This window comes from Micromys minutus (genome assembly GCF_963924665.1).
Source record: "Micromys minutus genome assembly, chromosome: 12".
In the NCBI taxonomy this organism is placed as follows: Eukaryota; Metazoa; Chordata; class Mammalia; order Rodentia; family Muridae; genus Micromys; species Micromys minutus.
Genome location: NC_137981.1, coordinates 30,558,199 through 30,581,314, shown reverse-complemented (window position 1 = coordinate 30,581,314; position 23,116 = coordinate 30,558,199). Strand labels below are relative to the sequence as shown.

The 23,116-nt window shown below is 45.6% G+C and overlaps 1 protein-coding gene across 1 annotated transcript in view; it reads left to right on the top strand.

Moving 5' to 3' along the window:
• ERC2 (ELKS/RAB6-interacting/CAST family member 2) overlaps positions 1 to 23,116 on the top strand; it is a gene marked incomplete at its 5' end in the record, with an annotated part of 796,341 nt that overhangs the window by 746,232 nt on the left and 26,993 nt on the right. Inside the window, one exon of the mRNA XM_080926404.1 lies at positions 21,539 to 21,629. Within this exon, the coding sequence (XP_080782530.1) occupies positions 21,539 to 21,629 (91 nt within the window). The remainder of the gene's footprint in view (positions 1 to 21,538; positions 21,630 to 23,116) is intronic.

Here is a 23,116-nt window from a genome sequence, read left to right as displayed (position 1 = left end):
GCAGCAGACCCCTTCCCCCGGCCCAGCCCCCATGGCTACTCCTGTGCCGAGCCTGCCAAACAGCAAGTATTTATACCCTGCACATCACAGCCTGGGGTGCAGGGTCTGAAATCAAATGACAATTTCTGAGGGTATTTTATTTTAACAGCCTCTGAGTGACACATGATTTAGCAAGTTTTCAACACTGTGTTTCATGTGGTTTTGGTTGCCAGAGTGTGACTTACGGCTGAGCCTGGGAGCTCAAAGCCACGTCAGCCTGTGAGGTTCTCACCAGCCACATCTTCTTTATGGTGTTTAGGGAAGCTTAGTGCTCCTCTTTCCTGTGGATGGGAAAAGCATACCAGCTCCATCTAACAGAGGGCAGAGTGTGCTGAGAAAGGATTGACATGCAGACCTTATCTAGAGTGAGGGGAACCCAACAGTGCAGAGAGGGTTAATTGCCCCTTCAGCCTGAAGCCCGTATCTTCCCTCTCTTCCCAGCTGGCTTGGTGTGCTCCTTGGCCACAGAGTTCCCATCTTGGAGGTGATAAAATGTTTGAGGGGGAATTAATATAATGATCTAATCATGAAGAAATTCCTTGTTCCTTTAATATTTATTTCCGATGCTTATGCTAAACAAATATTTCATGAAATACAGTCTGTTATAAGATAATGTTACATTACAGAATCATTTCCTAAAGCTGTGTTATTTCTTAGTGAATTTTAGTTAGTATTAAGTTTTGCCTAGAATGGCAGAAATTCTCGCCTGACCAGGACACTTCTTTCCTCTTATATAAGATAAATCTGGTGAATGAAGTCCTCATCAGGGTGATGGGTAGTGGGACACCATGTGCTCCCTCTACAAGCTGTTCTTTGGTTCTAGGAAAGGGACCAACAAGTGACAGCCACATCACAGCACCTGCCTGTGCAACTAACCGTCCTTAGACATGTGCAGTGTGTGGCTTTTGCTCTACAGCAGAGTTAAGCAACTACCATGAAAAGCCAGTGGCAAGCAAACTCCAATATACTGAGCTCTCACTGAGTGAGCGCTGCATGTACGCATGATCTTCTGATGCCAATGGCTGCTCAGCATGGCCTTTGGGACCTTACTCTTGGACATGAGAATGCAGGCAAGTAAAAGGGAGAGCCATAGAATCCTTCTGCTTGTGTTTAATTCATCAGAATTTAACTAGATGGTCACACATGGCTTCAAAGGAAGCTGGGAAATGTAGACAGTTCTCTAGTAGTCAGAAGTCGAGTTAAAAGTCTCATCGTTAAAAGCAGGGAAGGACAAGTAGGTTATATTACTAGCTATGCTTTCTTTTTTTTTTTATCAAAAGGAACCTTTAAGATGGGAATGGTCATTCTGCCTTTTCAGTCTCTGAAGCTGGATCTTCTGCATCTGTGGAACTTCTTTTTTTTTTTTAAGATTTATTTATTTATTATATAAGTACACTGTAGCTGTCTTCAGACACACCAGAAGAGGGCATCAGAGCTCATTACAGATGGTTGTGAGCCACCATGTGGTTGCCGGGATTTGAACTCCAGGACCACTGGAAGAGCAGTCAGTATTCTTAACCACTGATCTATCTCTCCAGCCCCTGTGTAAGTTCTTATTAAAAAATACTTCTGTGTCCTAAAGGGTTAAAATACAGGGTTTCGTAGAGCCTGGGGCTAAAAGGCATTAAGAAAGACTGGACATTTTGTGATCTCTTCTTGCTGCTTCTCCCGTATTAAAGTAAATGATCACCACATCCATAAGGCCCAAGCCTTTTCTCTTTCCTTGGTCTTTGATCTTCTTTAAGGGCAAAATGGTGCCTTTTTACTTCCTGATAACCTCAAATCTCCCCTCTTCAAACTATTGGAGAGCACCATCCTTTCTGCTGAAATTAGGGAAAGCCTGGAGAGGGAAGGCTGTCTCACCTCCACCGTGGAATTGTCTAGACCTGAGTAGGTACCCAGTAAACCATACTGCTCTGAACTCACACTGTAAACTCCTTGGAAGTAAGAACTGTGTCCCTCTCCCCCTCTATCCAACTTCTTTTATGTTCCTGGTCATGCTTTAAATATGGTGGGTAACTATGTCAGTGAAATTTTGTTCCATTCCAAGTGGCAAAAGCCCAGCTTCATCTGGCTAAAGCTGAAAAGAATATTTATTAGCTAATGTTCCTCCTGAGTCCAGGCAGGCTTGGGTCTGCTTACAAGCACAGCTGGACGGATCTCAGACCTTTGCCTCCATCTCTCTCTCTCTTCATCTCTCCCACCCCCACTCTATTGCTCTCTTCGCTTCTCTCCACACAGTGGCCTCAAGGAAAGCAGCCATTTCTCTACATTCATCCTTAATGCCTGCTCAGGGATCCTAGAGAAGAATCCACCTCTGGCAATGATTCCATTCCCGGATCAACGTTCACATATCATACATCATATGAATGAGTTGGTCAGGACATTCGCCCATCTTTGGACCAATCACCGTAACCCAAGGATTGAGTAATCTGATCAGCAAAGTTTAAGTCTTGGGGCTGGGAAGAAGTAAAAGTGGACTCCTCAAAGCTTAGGGCAGGGTAGAGTGGGACTTGGTACTAGACAGGCACTAGCAAGCAATTATACTCTTTGCTCCTTTTATTGCTGTGGTCCTTGAAGTAAAAAAATATATAATGCAGACTCTTAGGAAATATTCTCACCAGCCTGAGTCCCTCTTCAAGGAACAAAATTGAGAGGGTCATTCCAGGATAATGTTTTGTTGTTGTTGTTTCTTTTCTTTTCTTTTCTTTTCTTTTCTTTCTTTCTTTTTTTTTTTTTTTTTTTACTGCTAATGGATGGTTATTGTTTCTTTTTAAGGTTATAGATACTTTGTTTTGTTCAAACAAGCTGACCACTGTTCTCTTTGAGTGTGCATCTTCTGTGTTAGCCAGAGTTGATTCTCGGGCCTTTGTTTTGTATACTGTTAATTTGGGATTCATGTGTTTCTTTGACCTTCTGTACATGGTTGATGGATGAGTTTTTAAGCATCTTTAAATGAATTGCAATATATGCCAAACTTATATTTTTGTAATAGTTCTGCCAAAGTGGACGACAGTGGATGGCTTATTTCCACATTCCTCTGGAATGTGCATGTTCATAAAATTTTACGCCTGTCACTTGGTAATTCGCCAACATTCATTTGCTATCACATCATGAACATTTTTTAAGAAAACCAACAATGAAAAAAAAAAACCCACTCAAACCCAGGTATTAGCATAGAGAGAGATGCCTTCCAATGGCTTGTCATTTGGGATGTCTAAGCTGGAGAAAGATGAGCTCCATTAAAAAACAAACAAACTAACTAACAAAAACAAGGTACAGCTGGAAAGAAGAGGCAACTTGGCTAGCAAGAATGGTGCTCACCCCTAGCCTGGGAAGTTCATCTCTCTGTGGGCAGAGTACACAGTGCAGAACACACACACAGACTTCTCCCAGATAATATCCTGAAACTCAATTAAGATGTAACTTGTTCTGTTAGCTGAGACTCTTGGCTTCAAGTGACAACTACTCAAGTCAAATTGGCTTGATTTCAAAAGGAGAGGAGCTAGAGTTTTATAGTTTACATAACTAGAAAGCCCAGGAATCCATATGACACTATCAAAACGCCCATGTTCTCTATCCCTGGGCTCTCTTCATCTCTTGGCTGGATTTGGTTTGAGTTTATTTTGGTCCAGTTTTAACACTGAAGTAGCTATGGGCTGGTATCATCTGGAAGCTGGCATTTTTCGCTCCATGAACAAGTGACTGACTATCTTTTAGATGTTCTAATAACCACTCAGGAGAGACCTGCACTGGTTTGGTTTGAGTTCTGTTGCCCCACCCCTCACCCCCATACCTGTGCATTTTTTAATGAAGAGACTGATACAGCTGGCCAAATCTAGTCAAGTGTTTACATTCGTGTGGGGCATGAAATGAGACCAGATGAAGGATAATCTCCTCCAAGGACATTGGCTGTGTTACTTATTATGAGGGGGGATGAATAAAATGTAGAAAGGGTGGCCCATCATGCCTGCTTGCCTAAAAGGAACAATGTGTGCCATATATACATACAATGCTACTTGATTCTTTTTAATACCTTCCAAGTAAGGAATTTAGAGATGAAGGTTTTAGAAGGTTCTTTATAAAACATGAAGATTGATACATACAAACATGGCTTCAGCTTTCACTTTAATCTTAACATTATTCCAAGGGTTTATACATGCGTTTGGTTGAAACAGAACTGAAGAGTCCAGAGTCTAGTTTGCTCCATGTTTTGTCTTACCTACTTCTACACCCAAGTTCATGGAAGACCTCAATTCTTTGGTCTCCTCTTCAAAAGACAAGGTGATAGCTTGGTACAGTTTCTACTGAGCATATGCCAGAATGATTTAGATGCAACCAGGATTGCACTTAGCTGCAGAGAAGATTGCTGAGCCAACCTCTTGATTGCCTTGAGACACAGAGTCATGTTTTCTCCTGCCACTCTGAGGCATGCTAGGAAAAGGGGCTTAATGATGTTAGAAAAGAATATTAGAGACTCTATGGGCTAGCAGTTGGCCTTAGTGACTGAGTCACACAATATAATATTCCTTCATCAGCTTCCTTGGTCATATCTCTAAGCTGGGTTGTGACATGTCATCTCTGAAATGTTTCTAGTTACCTCTTATTGCAAAAGGAACAAGCCCAAACTTGTCTTTAGGCTTATTAGGTTCAAGAATTCCATCAAAGCTATGCTGGCTGTTTGTTTCTGAGGTATGCAGGGATCTTACTTGGTGACAATAAGTTGCTATTTTGGAGCATCTGAGATATTGCCGTGCTATCTAGTGTCCTAGGGGAGAAGGGATGCTGAAGGCCAGACTTTTCTTTCACATCATTCCCCTAGATGTTCCTTTGGTCTCCCCACCCTGGGTAGTCTGGACCCTTGCATGCTGGCTTTGAGCTTCTGAAGACTAAGACAAAAGCTGCTCTTCTCAGAGATAGACAATTTCTACTAGACACATCAATCATGGTAGCCCGAGCAATGTCAAGGGGCTGAACAACAAACCCCCTTCTTGTAGCCATTTCAAACCATGCAATGAAACAGAGGAGAATCAACCTACTCCATTACAACATGTGCTGTTTTGGTTTGCGATGATGTCACCATAGCTGAAGGGCTTCCTAGTGGCAGCTTTGAATAGACTTCTGACAGTCAGTCCCATTTGTGTGCTTTTAGGCTACAGCCTCCTAGGTCCTTGAAAAGTGCTTTCCTGTAGCAGGGAACGCCAAGAGCAGAGCTGTCATACTTGGCAGAGAGATGCTTCTCTGGGTGATCTTTGGACATTGCCCAATTGGTATGGCATGAGATCTTAACCGATAACTTCCCAGGTACTGTTTGTGGTTCAAGCTGAACTCTTAGGGAACACTGCCCAAGAGCGATAGTTTCTGACTTTTCTCATAACTCATCCCAGTCTACAAAGTAATTCCCAAACTGAGCAGTAAGAAGTCATTCTGAGATGTTCCTGTTGGGAGCAATGATATACCAGAGGATACCAGAGAAGGGTCCAGGGAGTCTAGGATAGGAACCTTTAGAGTGGTAGTTCTCATATGCTGCATATCAGATATTTACGTTTAATAACAGTAGTAAGAGTACAGTTATAAAGTAGCAACAAAGATAATTTTATAGGTGGGGGGTCAACACCATATAAAGAGTTGCATTAAAGGGTCACAGCTTTAGGAAGGTTGAGAACTGGTGCTTTGGAGAGACAGCTTAGACTCCAATATCAGAAAGAGTACTAGTGTTTTAGTAGCATTGTAAGGGGTGCAAAAACCTTGAACCTGCATTGTCCCTCCTTTTTCCAGCAGCATGTGAAGGTTAATACTAACACTGTCTGTGCCTTGTTGACAAAGAATCTAGGACTAGACCTGGATGGGTTGCTTGCTGCAGGGCAGAGACCTGAGTAGACCTGGAATGGTCTGGCTTTTGTCTCTGCATTCTGTTGTTAATGGGCAAAAAAGTGGGGCATACAGGGAAGACAGGTAGTCCTCCAATGCAAAGTCCTGGCAGTAGGAGGGGGAGTCTGTGTGAGAAGATGGTGCCTAAGCAGAAGCTTCAATATCACCTATCACCACATCTCCAGTGATGGAGATAGTTTGTGGGTAAAGTGCTTACCCCCCAAGCAGGGTGATCTGAGCCCAGTCCCCAGAAAACAAATGCTACAACAAAAAAGAACATGGTAGCATGTGCTTGTAGGTCCCAGAGTAGAAGAGCAGACCTAGAGGTATCCCTGAGGCTTCTTGGCCAACCAGCCACATCTAATCGGTGAGTCTCCGGTCAGAATGAGAGACCCTGTCTTTTACAAAGGTGAACACCTAAGAGACAGCACCCCATGGCGATACCTCTTTTAAAAAGAAAGAAAAGAAATCCTCCATCCATCTCCTTGGCTGTATGATCTGAGGCCCACACAGCTTTGCCATGGTGTTTATGAGTGGCTCTCCTAGGAGGGCTGTTGAAGTGATACAGGTGAAGCGTGTTGTAGGAAAGAATGAGAAAGTAGCTGCCGTGAAGCATCTTGGAGGAGCAGTGAATTGTCACGTGGAAGGAGTGTCTTAGGGAGACTCATCTCTGCGAGCAGATGTACAAACAGGCATAACACCAGACAGGGATACCACTGAAGGCCTCATGTCAGAATTTCTCTGCTGCAGCCCATTTAGCTTAATTGGGAGCTGTCGTACAAGGTTTGGAGACATTCTTAGTGTTTTTGAATCAAGGATATGCCGCCATCTAAAAATTAAGACCACAGATGTTGCTGAGCAGCAGATGGGGCAGCCCTCCTTTCCCTGGCTAGCGGTGGCTAGCTGTCAAGAGAGTGGAGGCTGGTGACCTCTGCTCTTACTTTGCATTTTCAGATGATTTCTAGAGTGAGAAGTCTTTTTTCCATCTGAGTGTATAGGAGATAAAGGTGGTTAGGATGCCAAATGCCACCAACTACCTGCTTTCTTTAATAAACAAACAAACAAAGTTATTTATAGCAAATAGCCATGCCCATTTGTGTACCCATAGCTGCCTTTCGGGTCCCTGGCTACTCAATGCTCAAAAAGAACCTCATCACCCTATGGTTTTCCTACCCAGGAGGGAAAGCTGCCAAAAATTTGCCTGGCACCAGGGCAGTGGCTCCTGGTACTTCCCTGGCCTAAAGAAGTTTGGAGCCCTGAACTAAGTTCCTTCTTTGGCTTCTCAGAGATAACAGTCCACCTTCTTGTGGTCATGGGATAGGATGATGAGATTATGCCTGGACACCCTTGGTCTCCTGAATGCCTCAGTAGTACTACGTTCCCCCAGAACAGATGACTCAACATGAAATATGGCCTATGGCCTATGGCCTTGCCCAGGAAAAAGCAGAAACAGGTCCAAGCTCAGGGTCATGCTCTTGCTTAAAGAGAAGGATCGAAAAGAAACTAGCCTTCTTATGCTTTTCATACCATTGCCAAAGGGGAGAAGACAAAGGTAGGAAGACAATAATGGATAGGCTGAGGGCATTGTCCCACAAGGCCTCTTTAGGAGCAATATGACAATGATCTAGACCATACCTCAAACTTAGCCAACCCTTAGGGCTTAGGTCTACTTACTAGGGACTCCTTCCAGCTTCATTTCCAAGACTGGGCCTCCAGAGGACACATGTGTTGTCTAATGTAGATAATTTGAGTTCTAGAATGCAAGAAACTGACAACTTAGCTGTCAAACAGGTTTGAACAGAGGTGATGAGATAGGGCCTAGAGACTTGGCCAGGTAGGTTGGCAGTGGTGGCAGGCTGGTGGTGGGATGGACTTTCTGGAGCCTGGGGTCATTGGCTTCAGTCCCCGTGTAGCATGTGGACCTTTCGTGAGTCCATACATGCAACTCTCTTCAGCCTTTGGCACTTTCTGCTTCATTCAGAGGTATAGGGAACCAAGAGTTGTGGTGCAGAGTTACCTACCACTGGTGCCTCATGCAGCCAGAACCAGAGTGGAGGCCTGTCTTTGTGAGAAGGATTAGAGGAGGCAAAGGACAAACAAGTTAAAGAGGGCTGAAAAATTAGGAATGTCTGGTTCACACCTACAGAGAGAGGCTGAGCTCACTGAGTGGTTAAGAACTGCTCAGAGCTATGCGCTTTTGTGAGTAAGGGATGAGGGTTTTAGGATCTGCCTGTCCTGCCTCTATGGACTCTGCTCTGCAGACTCAAAGAATGCATCCAGAATGTTCCAAAGAAAGAAAATATGAGTAGTGTCTTTCACAAACCATCTTCCCTTTTGGTCACTTGCAAGCAGAGCCCTGATCTCTGGAGGGTCATGGAGTTAGGATAGATGGGAAGTTTGGCATGGAAAATATTGTTTATCCCAGATCTATAACATATTCCATACTTCCAAGAGCCAGCGTGGATCTCAGAGGAGACCTTAGCCCATTATATGGTACGAGGCACATATTAAAAACATACCCCAAACATGTTAGCTCTCAGACAATAGCATTGCCAAGCAAAGCAAAATATTATGTAAAATCTGAGCCAAAGGTCACATACACAGACACTTCTCTGGAACTGTCAAGAGCTCTAGAAGAGTGAATGGAGTGGTGGATGTCAGACTGACTTCTTCACATTCAGGACCGTTACATCTGCTTGGCCCGACATGTTTACTCTGAGCCTTGTTCCACTTCTAAGGAGAAAATGAGTAGCTAAAAAAATCAATGGCCAGAGCATCTCTGGAAATTTCTTTTTCTGTGAAAGTACATATATTTGCAACCTGGCAATCACACTCGTGAGCTCATTGGAGGAACAGTTGGAGATTAGGGATTTGTACAAAATGTGAGAATATCTGGACCCCTGTTTTGACTCCTCTGGTTTTTCTTATTCATGCCCAAGTAATTTACTGAGCACCTACTATGTGCCAGGCAGTGCTAAAAGTTAAATGACAAGCAGAGCCAGACATTGTTCTGCCTCAAAGAGCAGTTGGCAAAGGTACATGACAATCCAAGGGGCACGCAGCTATATTAAACTGGAGCTGTGAGGAGGTTCTGAGAGGAAGAGTTTCTCTGAAGTATGGGGTGATAACTCATCCTCACTGCAGTTTATTACCTGGGAAAATTCTTGTCACCACTGCCCTTCTCCTCTATTGCTATGTCAACATTGAGGATGAAAACTTTGAGGCACCGAAAGGCCACACAAGATGGCTCTCAGCTTTGGCCCAACTTGTACTGAGAAGGAACCTCTTTTCTATAATTTGACAGAATGCTGAGCTCTGAGCCTAAGATTATACTGAGTCCCAGAGGTCCAAGGACTATGACACTGTGATTGGTGAGTTGTAGATCTCCCTGTGATTTGGAGGAGGTAGGAGCCCGGCTACCCTCCTTGTAGGTACGATGAATAGGTGCTGTCAGGCTACAGCTATGCCTTCTATCCTTCCTGGCTGCTGTAATTTGAGGCACAGGGAGGCCAGCCTGTCTATTTTTGAAGGATCACTGTTAGCAGTGTTAGGGAATGCTCACTTGGGGAGAGAGTGACAAAGATTCAAATCTTCTCCAAAGACCTGCTCAGGAAATCCCCACTGTGGAAGACTTAATGAAGACTTAGGAAATATGTCCAATTGCCCTCCCCCCAAGGCTTCTTCTCCACACCATGTGTCTCAGCCAAACGAAATGTTTGTCCTCCGGGAAGCATGGCCAGTCTCTGAGTAAGAATCAGGGTTCTGGGAAACTCTACAGCCCACTGGTTACAGGTGTGATGCTCCCAGGTGTCATAGCCCTGTGATTGGGATTCTGGGGACAGGCTTTTGAATAGCTATGTTAGGAATACTGGAAGAGCTGCCTTCTCTTACTGAGACTTCTCAGTTCCAGCCTCCTGAGGGAGGAGATGCTCAGCACCTCCGAGGCATGAGCAGCCTATCAGAGCAGAGATGAGGCACCTGGTTAACTCCCCCTTTCATCTGACCACTCCCTTTCTGGAGCGTCATTTCCTCCATGGCCACCGCCGGTCTCTAAGGCATTCAAGACTCAGAGAGTTAAACTACTTTGTCACAGTCCTCCAGGAGTGAACTGTTGCTATGGCTTATCTGATTCTAGACTTTCTCATCTTAATTATTTTTGTGGGCTACCTAATCCATTTCCTAGATGTCTGGGACCCTCCCCGAAGCTTTAACTCTCAGTTGGTCATATCTCTCTCTGGAAGACAGCTGGATTTTGCTCCTTCAGAGCAGCAAGAGGGGGCTGCCGCTTCCTCCCCAGGCTTGCAGGGATTCAGCTCACTGCAGGTCTGTGCCTCTCTCAATTTCAAGCTCAGCTGGCCTCAAGCTGGGCTCAGAGGGCTTCTCGGCTAAGACAACGAAAATGCATTTCTGGCATGGTTTGAATTAAATGAGAATTTCCCGTTTTTCATAAACATTTACAGTAGTTGTGGATGCAGAGTTGAAAGGTTTAGGGGTTTGGTGTTTAATTAGAAACAAATGCCCTTTATGGTCGGTCCCGTTAGCAGGAGTGTCAGGTCTCTGCTAGTAGAAGTACTCCTATTATTAGTGAATGTGTTTTGATATATATATATATATATATATATATATATATATATATATATATATATATATATATATATATATATATATATATATATATATATATATATATATTTTTTTTTTTTTTTTTTTTGACCATGGTACCTAGTGTTGACTTCCCCCAGGGTGGCTGGATGTGGTTATGGCAAACAGAATCACTAGATCCCTGGGGATCCTTTTGTTTAGGAGCCTGTGCTCTGGACTGGCTTCAACCAGCTAAAGCCCAAGAACTCTCCCTCCCCTCCTTCCATTCATTCCTTCCTTGCCCCACTCATCCACCTCTCTCCTTCTTGCTTCCTTTCTTCCTTTTCAGAGTCCCTGTGTGCTGAAGGCATCAAAGGTTGTGTATCCAGCCTCACAGTCTCTGTAGTCTGAGCAGAGGGTTCTCTGCTGACCCAGAACTAAGGCTGGCACTGCCCCTGAAACCAGGTCCCATGTGCATTAGGGGCTTGCCTGAAAAGCAGTACCTAGCAAGCAGTAGGCAAGGGTCCCAGCAGGGTGCTTCCAGATGGCTTTGTCTTATCAGTGAGGACAGACAGTTTGGAGATTTGGAGACCATCCCCACATAATAGGAAAGGGCCAATGGCTGCACCCTGGGACCCTCAACATCCCAGGAGAGAGTTATCTATTAGGTGTACTCTGAAAACGGGCCTGTGTTGCTAACAGGCAAACTCAACCAGGTTGATGTTTCCAGCCCGGGGTGGGGGCGGGGGTGTGTCTCTGAAACTACTTCAATCTGTCACTCTCATCTAGAAGATGGAACAGAAAAGGGCCCCTGGGCTTCATGGGTGACAAACTCTCCTGGTGTCCTGTACCCCAGCACAGTACACTGTACTCCAGCAAAACCAATAAATGAATGTATAAATGAGTAAATATGAAAGGACACACAGTGGGGTCTCTCCTGTGTCTCCAGATACTTGTGAGGACACTCAGTCCTCCCTAGATAAACTTAGGAAAGGCTACTTGGTATTCCCAAGAAACTTCTCGAAAGAGCACAGCTCCACACTTCCCCATGGACCATGTAGACATTGTAGTACATGTTAAAAGAGCAACCTGTGGGCATCTTTATTCCTGTCCCCTCCTGCTCAGTTTTATGACTATGATTATCACAGGATCCCATCCTCTTTCTGTGACAATTGGAATTCAGGGTGGAGATCTGACAATGAGGTTTGAGTTTCAAGCCACCAATTCCTAGCTGTGACCTAGGGCCAGTAACTTAACCCTCCAAAGCTCTGGCTTTTCATGGGGCTTCCTAGAGGGTTCAGACAATATTAATACAAGACATTGAGCACATTTTAATAATTTATTGTTGTGAGCATAAGGAAAATAGTCGAAGCTGGAGGCCCCCACAGTAATAATGCCGAAGCAATTATTAACTCGCAAAGGCCAAACAGAATGAGTCTCAGTGAGAATAATGTTAATAAATTATTCAGCTACTCCAGAAAAGAATTAAGCTGGTCAGATTTTCAACCTCTTATTTTAAGGCCATTTGGAGAAATTTTTAATGTAGTTTTGTTTTTAAAGGAAGAGGTTGTTCGAAAGCAACATGAAACGGACCCTTTATCTGCCCCCTGGAGGGGAACTCCATTCAGGGGAACTTAAATCATTAGAAATGACATGACTATGGCTGTCTGAAAGAGACGTATGAATACCGTGGGGCACACTAAGGTTTCTTTTTCTTTTTTTCCCTAATTTGCTGGGTGGGGTTAGTTATACAAGACAGTTTTAATAGAACAAAGTCATAAATGACCGTTTTCATATAAGGAACATTTTCCATGATTCAGCCACTAGATCTTGTTTACAGAGCTTGTAAATGTGGTAGATTAAATAGGTCCCTTTCTTTGGTGTGCATGAGTCCAGACACCTCAAAGGCAGAGAAGAATGAGGAGCAGGAAATGGCTGGGGTATGGGGTTAGGGGTGGGAGAAGAAAAGAAATAGATGGGCGCAGGCAGCCCCAACATGGGAATGAAGATAATAGATATCCATGGAAAACCGGAGAACTGACTTCCTACTTGTGGTGGCCAAGGTGCATTGCTACCCCAGTTCGGATGGTACTGCCAGGCCTAAGTGCCAGGAAGCCTACTCTGCATAGAGAGGCCCTGTCTGCAGGCAGATCTCTGGCTGCTGTAGGAATCTTGGCAGCTAGAGTTAGGAAGCAGATAGAAGTGTGAGCCTTGGGAATATCCAAATAGCTCACCAACAGGAAAAAGAGAAGAAGAGCAAGATGAGGCAAACGTCATGGCTTATTACCGGTGGTTGATTTAGAACAATGACTATCCAGAGGTTGTGCTGCTAAATTTTGTGTTATGTTGCCTGGGCCACTATGCCTGGATTTTTACTGAAGCATTCTTGTAGATGTTTCTCTGAGGGTCTGTTTGGAATGAGTTAGAAATTTAAACTGGTGGACTTTGGTCAAAGCAAACCTGCCTTCTGTGATGTGACTGGGTCTCTTACAATTAACAGAGGCCCTGACAGAACCAAGACTGAACTCATCTTCCACGGTGCCCCAGCTTAGGATTCAGACTCTTCTGGGGCTCCAGCCATCTAGCTTGTCCTCTTTAGGACAAACGTTCCTGAAATAGTTCTTCTCTCTACATTAACATGTCCAAAGTTTGCTTCTCTGGAGATCTCTGACACAAAGATCTTCAAGTCTTTTTTTGAATTGTATTAGTTTGAACATTTGGAAATCAGGCAGACTTGTGACTGAGACAGCCTCTCCACCTTGCTGTGGGATCTTGGGCAATGAATAGCCTTCTAGGAGTCTGTTACAGACGATCTCTCTGTAGCACAGGGTGTCTCATCAGGCTTGAGAGTTAAAGGGATAGCCTAGGTGGCCCCTAACTACCATATTCCTTTGTGAATTGATTTGTGGAATATTTGTTATATGCTAACCTTGCTATTGAACTATGACCTTCTGAGACCTCTGCTTTCTAGCAGTTTTAATTCCAGTGGAAGAGATGAAGCTAAATGAAATCATTCAGATAATGACCTAGAGAGAAAGGACCACGGTTCTACGAATGATGACTGTGACCAAGATTGGAGATTTCAGAGAGGCCTCCTGGATGCCGGAACACAGAGATGCAAGGGAATGGGTACCATAGAAGCAAGAAGGAGGGAAGGAGCATGCCTAAGGCCAGGGAGGACAGCAGAGGGCAGAGGTGCAGAGACCAGGTTGGGCTAGGCTAGAGGTCAAGTTGAAGTCTGGTCTAAATCATAAGCAATAATGGGCACGGGTTTTCTATCGCACTTGAGAAGAAGAGGGGGGAGTAGGAGGGAAGGGGCTATGGATGGAGGGAAGGGAGGGAAAGTGGGAGGGAGAAGACAGTGCTCAGAAGCAGCTGCTACTTTTCCATTCTCGTTACTGCTGTCATGGTAATATTTACTAGGATGCTTTGGTTTCCTTTAGTCTTGGGAGGACCGTTCTGCACATACACAGTGTAAGTTCATGAGGACGGTAGGTCTGTCATAGCGTTCTGGAGAGGACTGCATCGAGGTCATAGGCCTTGCGTTTCAGGCCACTTGCTTTCTCTGACCCTCTTTGACCTCTTACAATTGCTGAGCCTCAGTTTCCCCATCTGGAAGGTAATAACTGGCCCAGCAGCTTGGCAGGGCAGCTGGGAGCTTAGTGATATCAGAGCTTATGAATGTGGAACAGCTTTGAAAGTTACAAAAGCACAGAGAAGACGAAAAAAAAAAAAAAGGAGGTAAGGCGGTGCACGCATCTGGTTTCCATATTGTCTCAGGCATCTTGCTTCAGGAGCACAGCCTCAGAGAGCTGCAGAGTTCCAGGTTGGGGCTCAGGGTCTCAGTAGAACAGACAAGCATCTTTAGATAATGAGAATAACCAGGGCACAGTTCTCTGTCCTCTATTGAGTCCTCTCACAAAGGGACCTCATCTGATCCCCATCCACACTGAGGGCACCATGGGAGAAGCATGGAGCTCCCTTCCATTAGCTTTGGAACTAGACCTTGCCCACTCTTTGAATAAGCAATGTCAATTATGTGTTTAATTTACACTCTAAAATTATATTTATTTTGTTTTTAACTACATTTAAATTTTTCATTTTGGCTGCATGCAAACCATAGTACATCGGTAGAGGTTGGAAGACGACTTGGGAAGTATCTTAGTGATCAGCCTCAGGTCATCAGGTTTGGTGTGAAGGGACCTTCAGTCACAGGGCCAACTTGTTATTCCTACTAAAGAGTTTTGAAACTACTGTCACTTTTGAGATCAACCCATGTTTTGATGGACCTGCAGCAGGCTGGGTATCTTCCACATCCGAGTTTGTTGCCAAACACTAAGAGTTTGCCTGTCTATATACACATTAACTTTCCATTTCTCTATAAAATGTGGAGTTTGGCCACTTTTTTTTTTTTGAAGCGATGTTGGCAGGAGGGAGAGGTGATCGTCCCTCTAGAATGACAATTATGCTTCCTCTCCATGCTTGATTCTTGCCTGCCTCTCTGTATGCCATCCAAGAAGGCAGGGCAAAATGGAGATCCTCCCATGTGGGTTAGCTACCTTGTTTTAAAGTGGGGGGAGAAATGAGTTCCAGAAAATGCCAGTGCCTTCCAGAAGATGCATAGCTTTTCAATGCCAGAAGTAGGGTACAGTGATTTGAGATCGCCTCTTTCCTGGCTCAGCTCTTGCTCACTCTCAGCAGGTCTCCACTCCTCCCCATGAACAACCAAACATCATGTTTACAAGCAAGGCATCATCAGAGTGCCCATCTCTCCTTGGGCTCCATTTCCTGGCCCAAAGGTATAGCAAGGAGCATGTGGGGTGGGTAGAGTGACAGGCAAGCTAGGGGTGACTCTGGAGACACGTGTTGAAGAAGAGAACCCATGGCTCCAAGGCAAAGAACCCAGACTGGCCCACTGCAGTCAGCACACTTAACCACCTACCGCCACTCCAAACCAGTCAACCAGGAGTATAATGCAGAAGGGCCTTAGTATCTCAGAGACCATCTGGAATTTGGTTTGACTTTGGTTTTCTGAGACAGGGTCTTGTGTAACCAGGCAGGCCTCACACTAGCTGTGTAGCACAGGATGACCTTAAACTTTTGATCTTCCTGCCTCAACTGCTCCCTGCTAAGATTCCAGGAGTGCACAGAAATTATCTTAATATAGCAAAGCAAAATCAAAAAGTGACTGTGTCTAGGACAAAAGCAGTGGCCCTTATTCAAAGTATGTGATATAGGCAGGAAGAGAGAACCCCGGTGAGTACAGTCAGACACATTGGCTTGGCAAACCCAGAGGGCAAAGGGAAACCTTGGGTTATTGTGCAGGTGTTTTTTCTGGGGTTGCTGGCACCCAGGCATTGCCTGGAGATTCAGAAGGACCTCTTTCTGCTGATGAAACCAGTCACTAGGAGCCTCCTCATCCCCTCCTCCAGGTCATACTTACTTCTCCTCGGGAATCTCCTCTATTTGGCTGAGACACTGAGGAGGAGTCCCTGGATGCTTTGTGGGGTCTCCAGAGCAGAGGGACCTCTGGATGAGGCCTAGGTGAGCCAACTACCTTCCGTTTCAACTCATTCCAGAGAAGCCAGGCCTGCTCTGTGACCCTAGGTCTTGGGTTCAATATTCTGACTCTCAAAGGTTTTTGAGGAGTTTAAAAACATTTATTTGTGATTTGCTAACTCCTCAAGTCGTCTGAAGAAGCCAAATTGCTCCTTGGTGTGGAGCATTAGAGATTCTGGAGCCTAGCTCCTTTGCTCCTAGAGGGTGGGTTTGCTTTCTTTCCTCCCATGGCTGGGATTTTGTATGCTGCCCCAGGGAGAAGAAGCCAGAGGAGGAAGGGAGCGTTCATCTTCATTATTCTTGAAGAGGAGCTGCTGGAGCAGCTCTGAGACATTTTATGAGAAAGACGACCTTAAACTGGTTTTCATTAAATGCGGCTTGATGGAAGCGAACCGGAAACATCCATTGAGCAATGGCAGCTTTTCAAAGCCCCCCTGCAGGAATGATAAGCTATAAAAACAAATGGCCCAGCAACAGAACAAAAAACAAGGCTCCGGGAACATTTGCTGGGCTGCAAACATGGCCCACCAGGTCCTGCCCTGCCTCTCAGAGGCTGCACAGTCCGAAACAAGCTGGGCTAAGGGAATAAAGGGACCAGGAGTCTCCACGGCCAGGAGGAACAACCACAGAGGCTCAGTCCTGAGGATCAGGGAGCTCTCCTGGACAATCAACAGACACACATGGCCTTCACAGCTAAGCTCCTTATAAGCTGGGCGCTGTTACCAACCCTTAAGAACTACCCAAAGTCCTTTGGAAGGAAGTGCCCCAAACCACCTGCAGCTCTACCTCCTGTGAGAAAATTGTTATGAACTTGAACTGAGTCCCAGACTTCAGGAGAGAGAGCTTTGGAAGTTAATCAGGATTAGAACCTAGTTCCCTGTGTTCTACATCCCTGCATAGCCTCCCCACCCAGTCTTCACTCGCTATCCCCAGTTGTTCTTTGCTGAGCCTCAGTTTCCCCAGCTCGGCAACATAAAGAGTCACTGCACACCATGCTGATTCTCCGCACTGTGATGGTTAAGTGACACGCACTCTGAATAATTTCTACGCACCAGGTACTGAAGTGAACCTTAGAAGTGTGGTAGAAAACCAGACATCAAAATCTGCCCCTTATAGGCCCTGGATTCCCTTGGAAGAAGCAGATAATAAACAAAAGTGAGAGAGAAATGACGCGGTGTTCCGGAAAATGTGACCCGCTGTGGGAAAAGTTAAGCCCAGAATAAGAGGATAGGGCAGGGTAAACTGAGGAATAGGATCCACAGGGGGACCCAGGAGGAGACTGGAAGGCTGGACTTAGAAGGATCAAGGGCAGGGTACTCCTGGAGAAGAGTAGGGAGAGCAGAGAAGCTTGTGAATAAGCCTGGTCTAAGAACAGAACGAACCACAGTGAGGTGTAAACCTGAGCCAGGAGGAAACCTCTGCCTCAGGACTGTCTACCTGTTCATTTCTCAGATACCTACTGAGTGCCCCTGTGCATGCTCAAGGACACGAAGGAAGGTACCAAAAAAATGGGGTGGTGTGTCTTAGGGCCCCTCAAAGGATTCTCTAATTCCTCTGTCCTTTGGGCTTTTCTGGCAACAATAGGGGTTTCTCAGGTACCCAACCAAGCCATGGCCAAATCACAGGAGGAACTGTAGGCTGTACTTCTTATAATCCTGGCAGGAAGCCCATCCCAGGGGCATACCTGAGTGCTGCTTGCTGCTGCTCTTGACAGCTTCACCCTCCCCTGGACCCTGTAGCATTGTGCTCTGTTTCTGCTCCATGTGACACCTTCCTGGAAGGTAACAGTAGCTTCTTGAGCAGCCCGTTCAGAGAACTGTTCTCTCAGAGTCCACCTGGAGGATGAGCACTTCTGAGATGCTCGGGGACCAGATTTCTTGGGTTGGATGTCTGGCATACTGCTCTGCCCCACATCTGATCAGTCCAAGTGTCGTCTGTGACTGCACCCTAGTACTGCAGGACTGTGTCTCACTGCTCATCATCCCAATTCTTCTATTACAGAATAACTGGGTCTGCCTCTTAGAAGAAGCCCTCTGGCTGGGTGCAGTATGGATAGGGAAAACTGTGATGCAAGGGATCTTGCTTAGGAACCCTGGAAGGAGCCCAGGAGAGATATTGCCATTGTGCCTGTGAAGCTAGGCTGCAGGCGCCACATAGGTTTGCAAAGATACTCTAAAGATAGACGTACAGACTGGGGAGATGATTCAGCGGCCACCAGTGCTTGCTGTGCAGCATGGAATCAATCCTTGGCACCTATCTAGAAAGCTGGGCATGACTGTACCTGTGTCTGTAACCCCAGCACCGTTAGGAATGGAGACACGAGGATTATGAAGGTTTACTGGCTTCCAGCCCAGTCTCAGGTTCAGTGAGAGACTGTGTCTTAAAGTAAGAAGGTAGAGAATGACAGAGCAGACACCCAGCAGTCTCTTCTGGTCTTAGCACAGGCATGAGTATCCATCTGCTAATACACGTGTATTTACATCAAATGTATACACACACACACACACACACACACACGAGTACACACAGTAGAGGAGGGGACCTAGTATTATTGATTCTTTGGAAGAAGCAGAAGCACTCAGATGGCCAAGACAAAACAATCCACCATACAGGTGAAGGTGTCATTTTACACCCGAGAGGAGCAGGAGCTCATATCAGTAACAAGACTGTAGCAACACCAGTATACGGATTTAGGACTTAGATGGATATATCTGATATTTGCTGCCATAAATCCCTGGATAAGAAAGCAAAACTTTATGTGATGTTTCTTCATCTTTTTTACTGAAGAAGGCAATGAGTCCTAGCTCCCAGGGTTACTAGAGAACAAAGTGAATTACCTCCTTCAGCATGTTGTCTGACATATGATAGACAGTGTCCACTACCATGCTAATTTGTCTAATGTTATGACTATGGTAATATCCCTTCCTCCCCTTTTTTCCCTTCCTTGCTTTCTTGCCTTTTCCTTTCTTTGCTCCTTCCTTTCTTCCATCCTTCATTCCTCTCTCCATCCTTCCCTCCAATACTCTTCTTTCCTCCCTTCCTCCCTCCATTTTGTTCTCCATTTTCCCTCTCTCCCTTCCTTCCTCTCTCCCTCCCTTCCTCCTCCTTCCTTCCTTCCTTGATATGATCCTCAGAAATGACTTCTTTATTTAAGCTATTCCACATTACACTGAATTCTTTAAGAAATGCAGGGAGCTAGCATTCATCTGTAGACCAGAATTCAGATTTATCTTAAATGACTCTGACAAATACGAGGGAAATAAATAATATCTCAGGGGACAAGTCACAGAAGGATGTCCCTCCCCCACCATTGGTTCTGGGGTGGGGTGGGGGAGCAAGTGGCATGATAGGTGGGGAAGGATTGTCCTTTTTACAACCAGAGCAAAGGCTGGAAATGTGTAGAATCTGGCATGGGGTCAGGAGGGGAAGGACAAACGGCACATCAGTCACCAATAAAAGACTGTCGTTGAGGCCTAATAAACCCAGTGGACATTCATGCGTGAGTGTGAGGGTGGCCTTTCTTCCGTCTGGTGAGCAGTTACCTACCCAAGCAGGACCACCTTGGAGCTCAGAGGGGAGAAAAACTGATGAAGGGGAAACTGAGACTTGAAATTTGGAAGACTGCCTTCAGCGCTCAGAACATGGGAAAGGGAAAGCCTCAGACAGGAAGGTGAGACTTAAGGGCCCATATCATCCTAATGAAATTTCCCATCTATGACTCTTGCTGCTCAGGCAGTCATTCATCCTGTCTGGTCCTGCTACCATTACATTAGGTGGTACCTGAATTGGCAACCAGTCTCCTGGATGGGGCCTGTGACCTCCCCTCCATGAGCAGATGAACCGGAGAAACTATGCCCTTGTCCTTGAGATTAGAATGGAGGAGCAAGAGTAGAGCAGATTGGCTGTGAAAGGGGGGCTTTCAGAGTTGAGAAGGGTAACCAAGCAGCCACAACTCAAAGGCTGAAGTCATGAGTAAGCAGCAAGCATGAACCAGAAGAGGCTCCACAGGGGGAAGCCAACAGCATACAGAGCCAACAATCACAATCAAGGACAAGGACTCTCTTGCTGGCCAACCTCCTAACACTTGTCCAACCCCTAAGGGACTGGCCAAATGCTCTCCAAGACCACCACTGTAGTGATAAAGCCGAGGGAGGCACTGTCTCAGTTTCACAACCAAGGAGTCCTACAGGGGACAGTTAACCACCCTCTCTGCTCCATCAACTACACGACCCACCTCTATCATCTTCCCCACGAAAAGAGACCTGGAGGGAGGTCAGCCCATAGCCACCAGGGCAGCCAGGCCTGGTTTGTACCGTTGGAGATGTGCTGGGGTGACCTGGACACCTGCTCATCTTTATGAGAACATTCCCCCTCTTGGGAGCCTTTTCTCTTCATCAGGATGTTTTTCTTGATGTCCTGCCGAACATTCCCATTTTTTATTTCTCCCTATGAATCCCTGCTCTGGCCCTCTCTATCACTGGCTGATATAAACCCTGTCTGCCTGCAGCGCTCCCTCCCAGTTCAGACATTTCAGCCAGCCTTTTGCTGCTGCCTCCCTTCCAGGCCACTTCCCCAAGGCCTGTTGTTTCAGCCTTGCTCTTCCACTCCCTTCAGAGAGGGGACCTCAAGGACCTCATATGCAAGAATTCATTAGACACAGTGGGTACAGGAAGGGGGAGGAGAGCCAGAAGGCAGGACTCTTGGGTTGGTAGAAAAACAACAGAAGCTTTGAGCAAACGTATGTTCTAGAAAACCAGTTCTATGGTCCAACCCAGGAGGGATCTCTATGAGGAATCTCCTTCTCCGAGGACCAGAATCTGAGTATGTGTGGGGGGACTAGATGATTCTCTAGGTGCAAGTCATAAAGAAGAGAGAGGAGATACTGGCTACAGTGGGATCTATGAGAAGCTTGGCTGAGGAATCTTATAGCATCTCTTTGCATATCAAACAGAGACATCTGGTCTACTCTAGGGCAGCTATGGGGATCTCCTTGAAGTACACACAAACTTTAATGGAAAAGATGACCCAAAAATGTCTGGCAATGAGAAAGATCAAAAGGGGAAATCAGGGCGGAGGGGGCAGGGAAGGAATGAATCTTCTAGGTTCTTCTTTTTTCCCTTGGGAGGATATTTGCACCACCTTCTGGGCAGGTGAAGGTCCTTGGAGGGAATTCAGGGCTGGGTGTTACAGAGCTGCACGTTCAAATGTGAGGAACAGAGGGAGCTGGGGACCCTACAGTATTGGTATCTCTAACTAAACACTCTATTGCAGTAACTTGACCATAGAAGCGGTTTTAAAGGAGGCAGAGTTGGTCTTGACCCACAGCTTCAGAGGATTTTGTCCAGCATGGGGGGGAGGGTATAATAGAGCTGCTCACCTAATGGAAACCAGGAAACAGGGGGGAGGGGGAGAGGAGGAGAGAGAGGATGCAAATGCTCACTTGTTCCTTCCGTTTTTTATTCCACGACCCCACCCATTCTATGAGAAGAAGAACAGTTCCCCCACTCTTTCATTAATCCGATCTGAAACCACCTTCACAGACATATCCAGAGATGTCTGCCTCGAATGCACCTCCAAAAGTGAGTGTTTTTTTAATTGTCTAAGTATTTACCGACACAACGAAGTTGAAAGTCAAGATGGACTCGGCAGTCCTATAGGTAGACTGAGAAACTCTAGCTGCAGATCTCTTGCACTCCAGCACCCTGACCTCCCAGCTCTCTCCACAGAGCCTCCAATGAGCTTCTGTTGGATGATCTCAGAATTGGAGCTCAAGGAGTAGTGACCTTTGCTACAGCCTTAAAGAAAAGAATAACAAACTCACATCTCCAGGGTCCAGGGAAGGAGCCAGGCTTTGCACATTTGGTTTCACATCTTGGCTCCACTGCAGACAAGCCCTGGTCTTAATCCAAGTCTCTATTTAAAACTTGATCCTGGATTAAATTCTCAGATTTTTTTTGTAAGCCTCAATTTCCCAGATTCTAAAATGGTTTTTTTTTTTTTCTTACAATATTGACTAGGCAGAGTTTGCTCAGAGGGGTTAAAGATGGTGTGTTCCATCCATTTTCACAGGAGCACAGGAGATGCTTGATAAAGAGTATTTTGGCAGAATTTGCAAACGTCCTTAAGATTCTTTCAAGTCTGGTCACTCGACCTCGAATGTCTTGGGCTGAAGCAACACAAGCACATTGACTTGGCACATGACCACAAAGGCTTATCTATTTTCAACATTTGTGAAACTAACCAGGGCAAGAAAAGGATTCCTGCTTGGATTGTTATATGGAATCTAACGACAGTCCCCGTCTGGCTCTCTAGACAACTCGTCTTCTGTCCACACTCAGACTCCCAGTTTTTGGACCGTGTGGATGGTGTGCGCTGAGAAGTGGAGAGGTTCATGCTGGGGAAAACAATGTAAAAGTTGTGCAAGCCGCTCTTGATGAAATGTTAGACTGTCCCGGGAACTCTCTCCGCCTAAGATAATCAGATATACAGTGAGATAAGCACGAAGAATTAGAGTGGTCATTCCTAGCCTTGACTCGTGATGGGAAGCCAGTGGCTTCTCCTCTGAGGTCCTACCAGACTCTCCTGGTGAGAGCCTGCATGGTGGGAGCGCGCATCCGCAGTACTACGACTTCCACTGTGCAAGGCTGTGATGTTGCTGGGTCCTAAGAATGACCAGACTGTTTGATGGCTGGTTCCAAGCCTCTGGAAAAGGCAAAGTATTTGCCATCTTGCTTTTAAAAACATGGAATTTAAAGCTTTGTCCAAAAAAAAAAAAAAAAAAAAAAAGCCAGTTGCACATAGCTTGCATAATGGGTGGTAGGTCTGGGAAGTTGATATTTGAAAACTAGATGATTTCACAGCTGATGTCCTGAATACATTTTCTCTCTCTCCTTTCCTCCCGCTCCCCTCACACACACACACACACACACACACACACACACACACACACGTACGGACACACGCATGTGCATGTGCTGTTTCAGGAGCAGAGCGCTTTATTAAGTAGGAAGATCTGAGCTTAACCCAAACTCTGAACCTAATTAATTTTTCAGGGTTTCTGAAATTC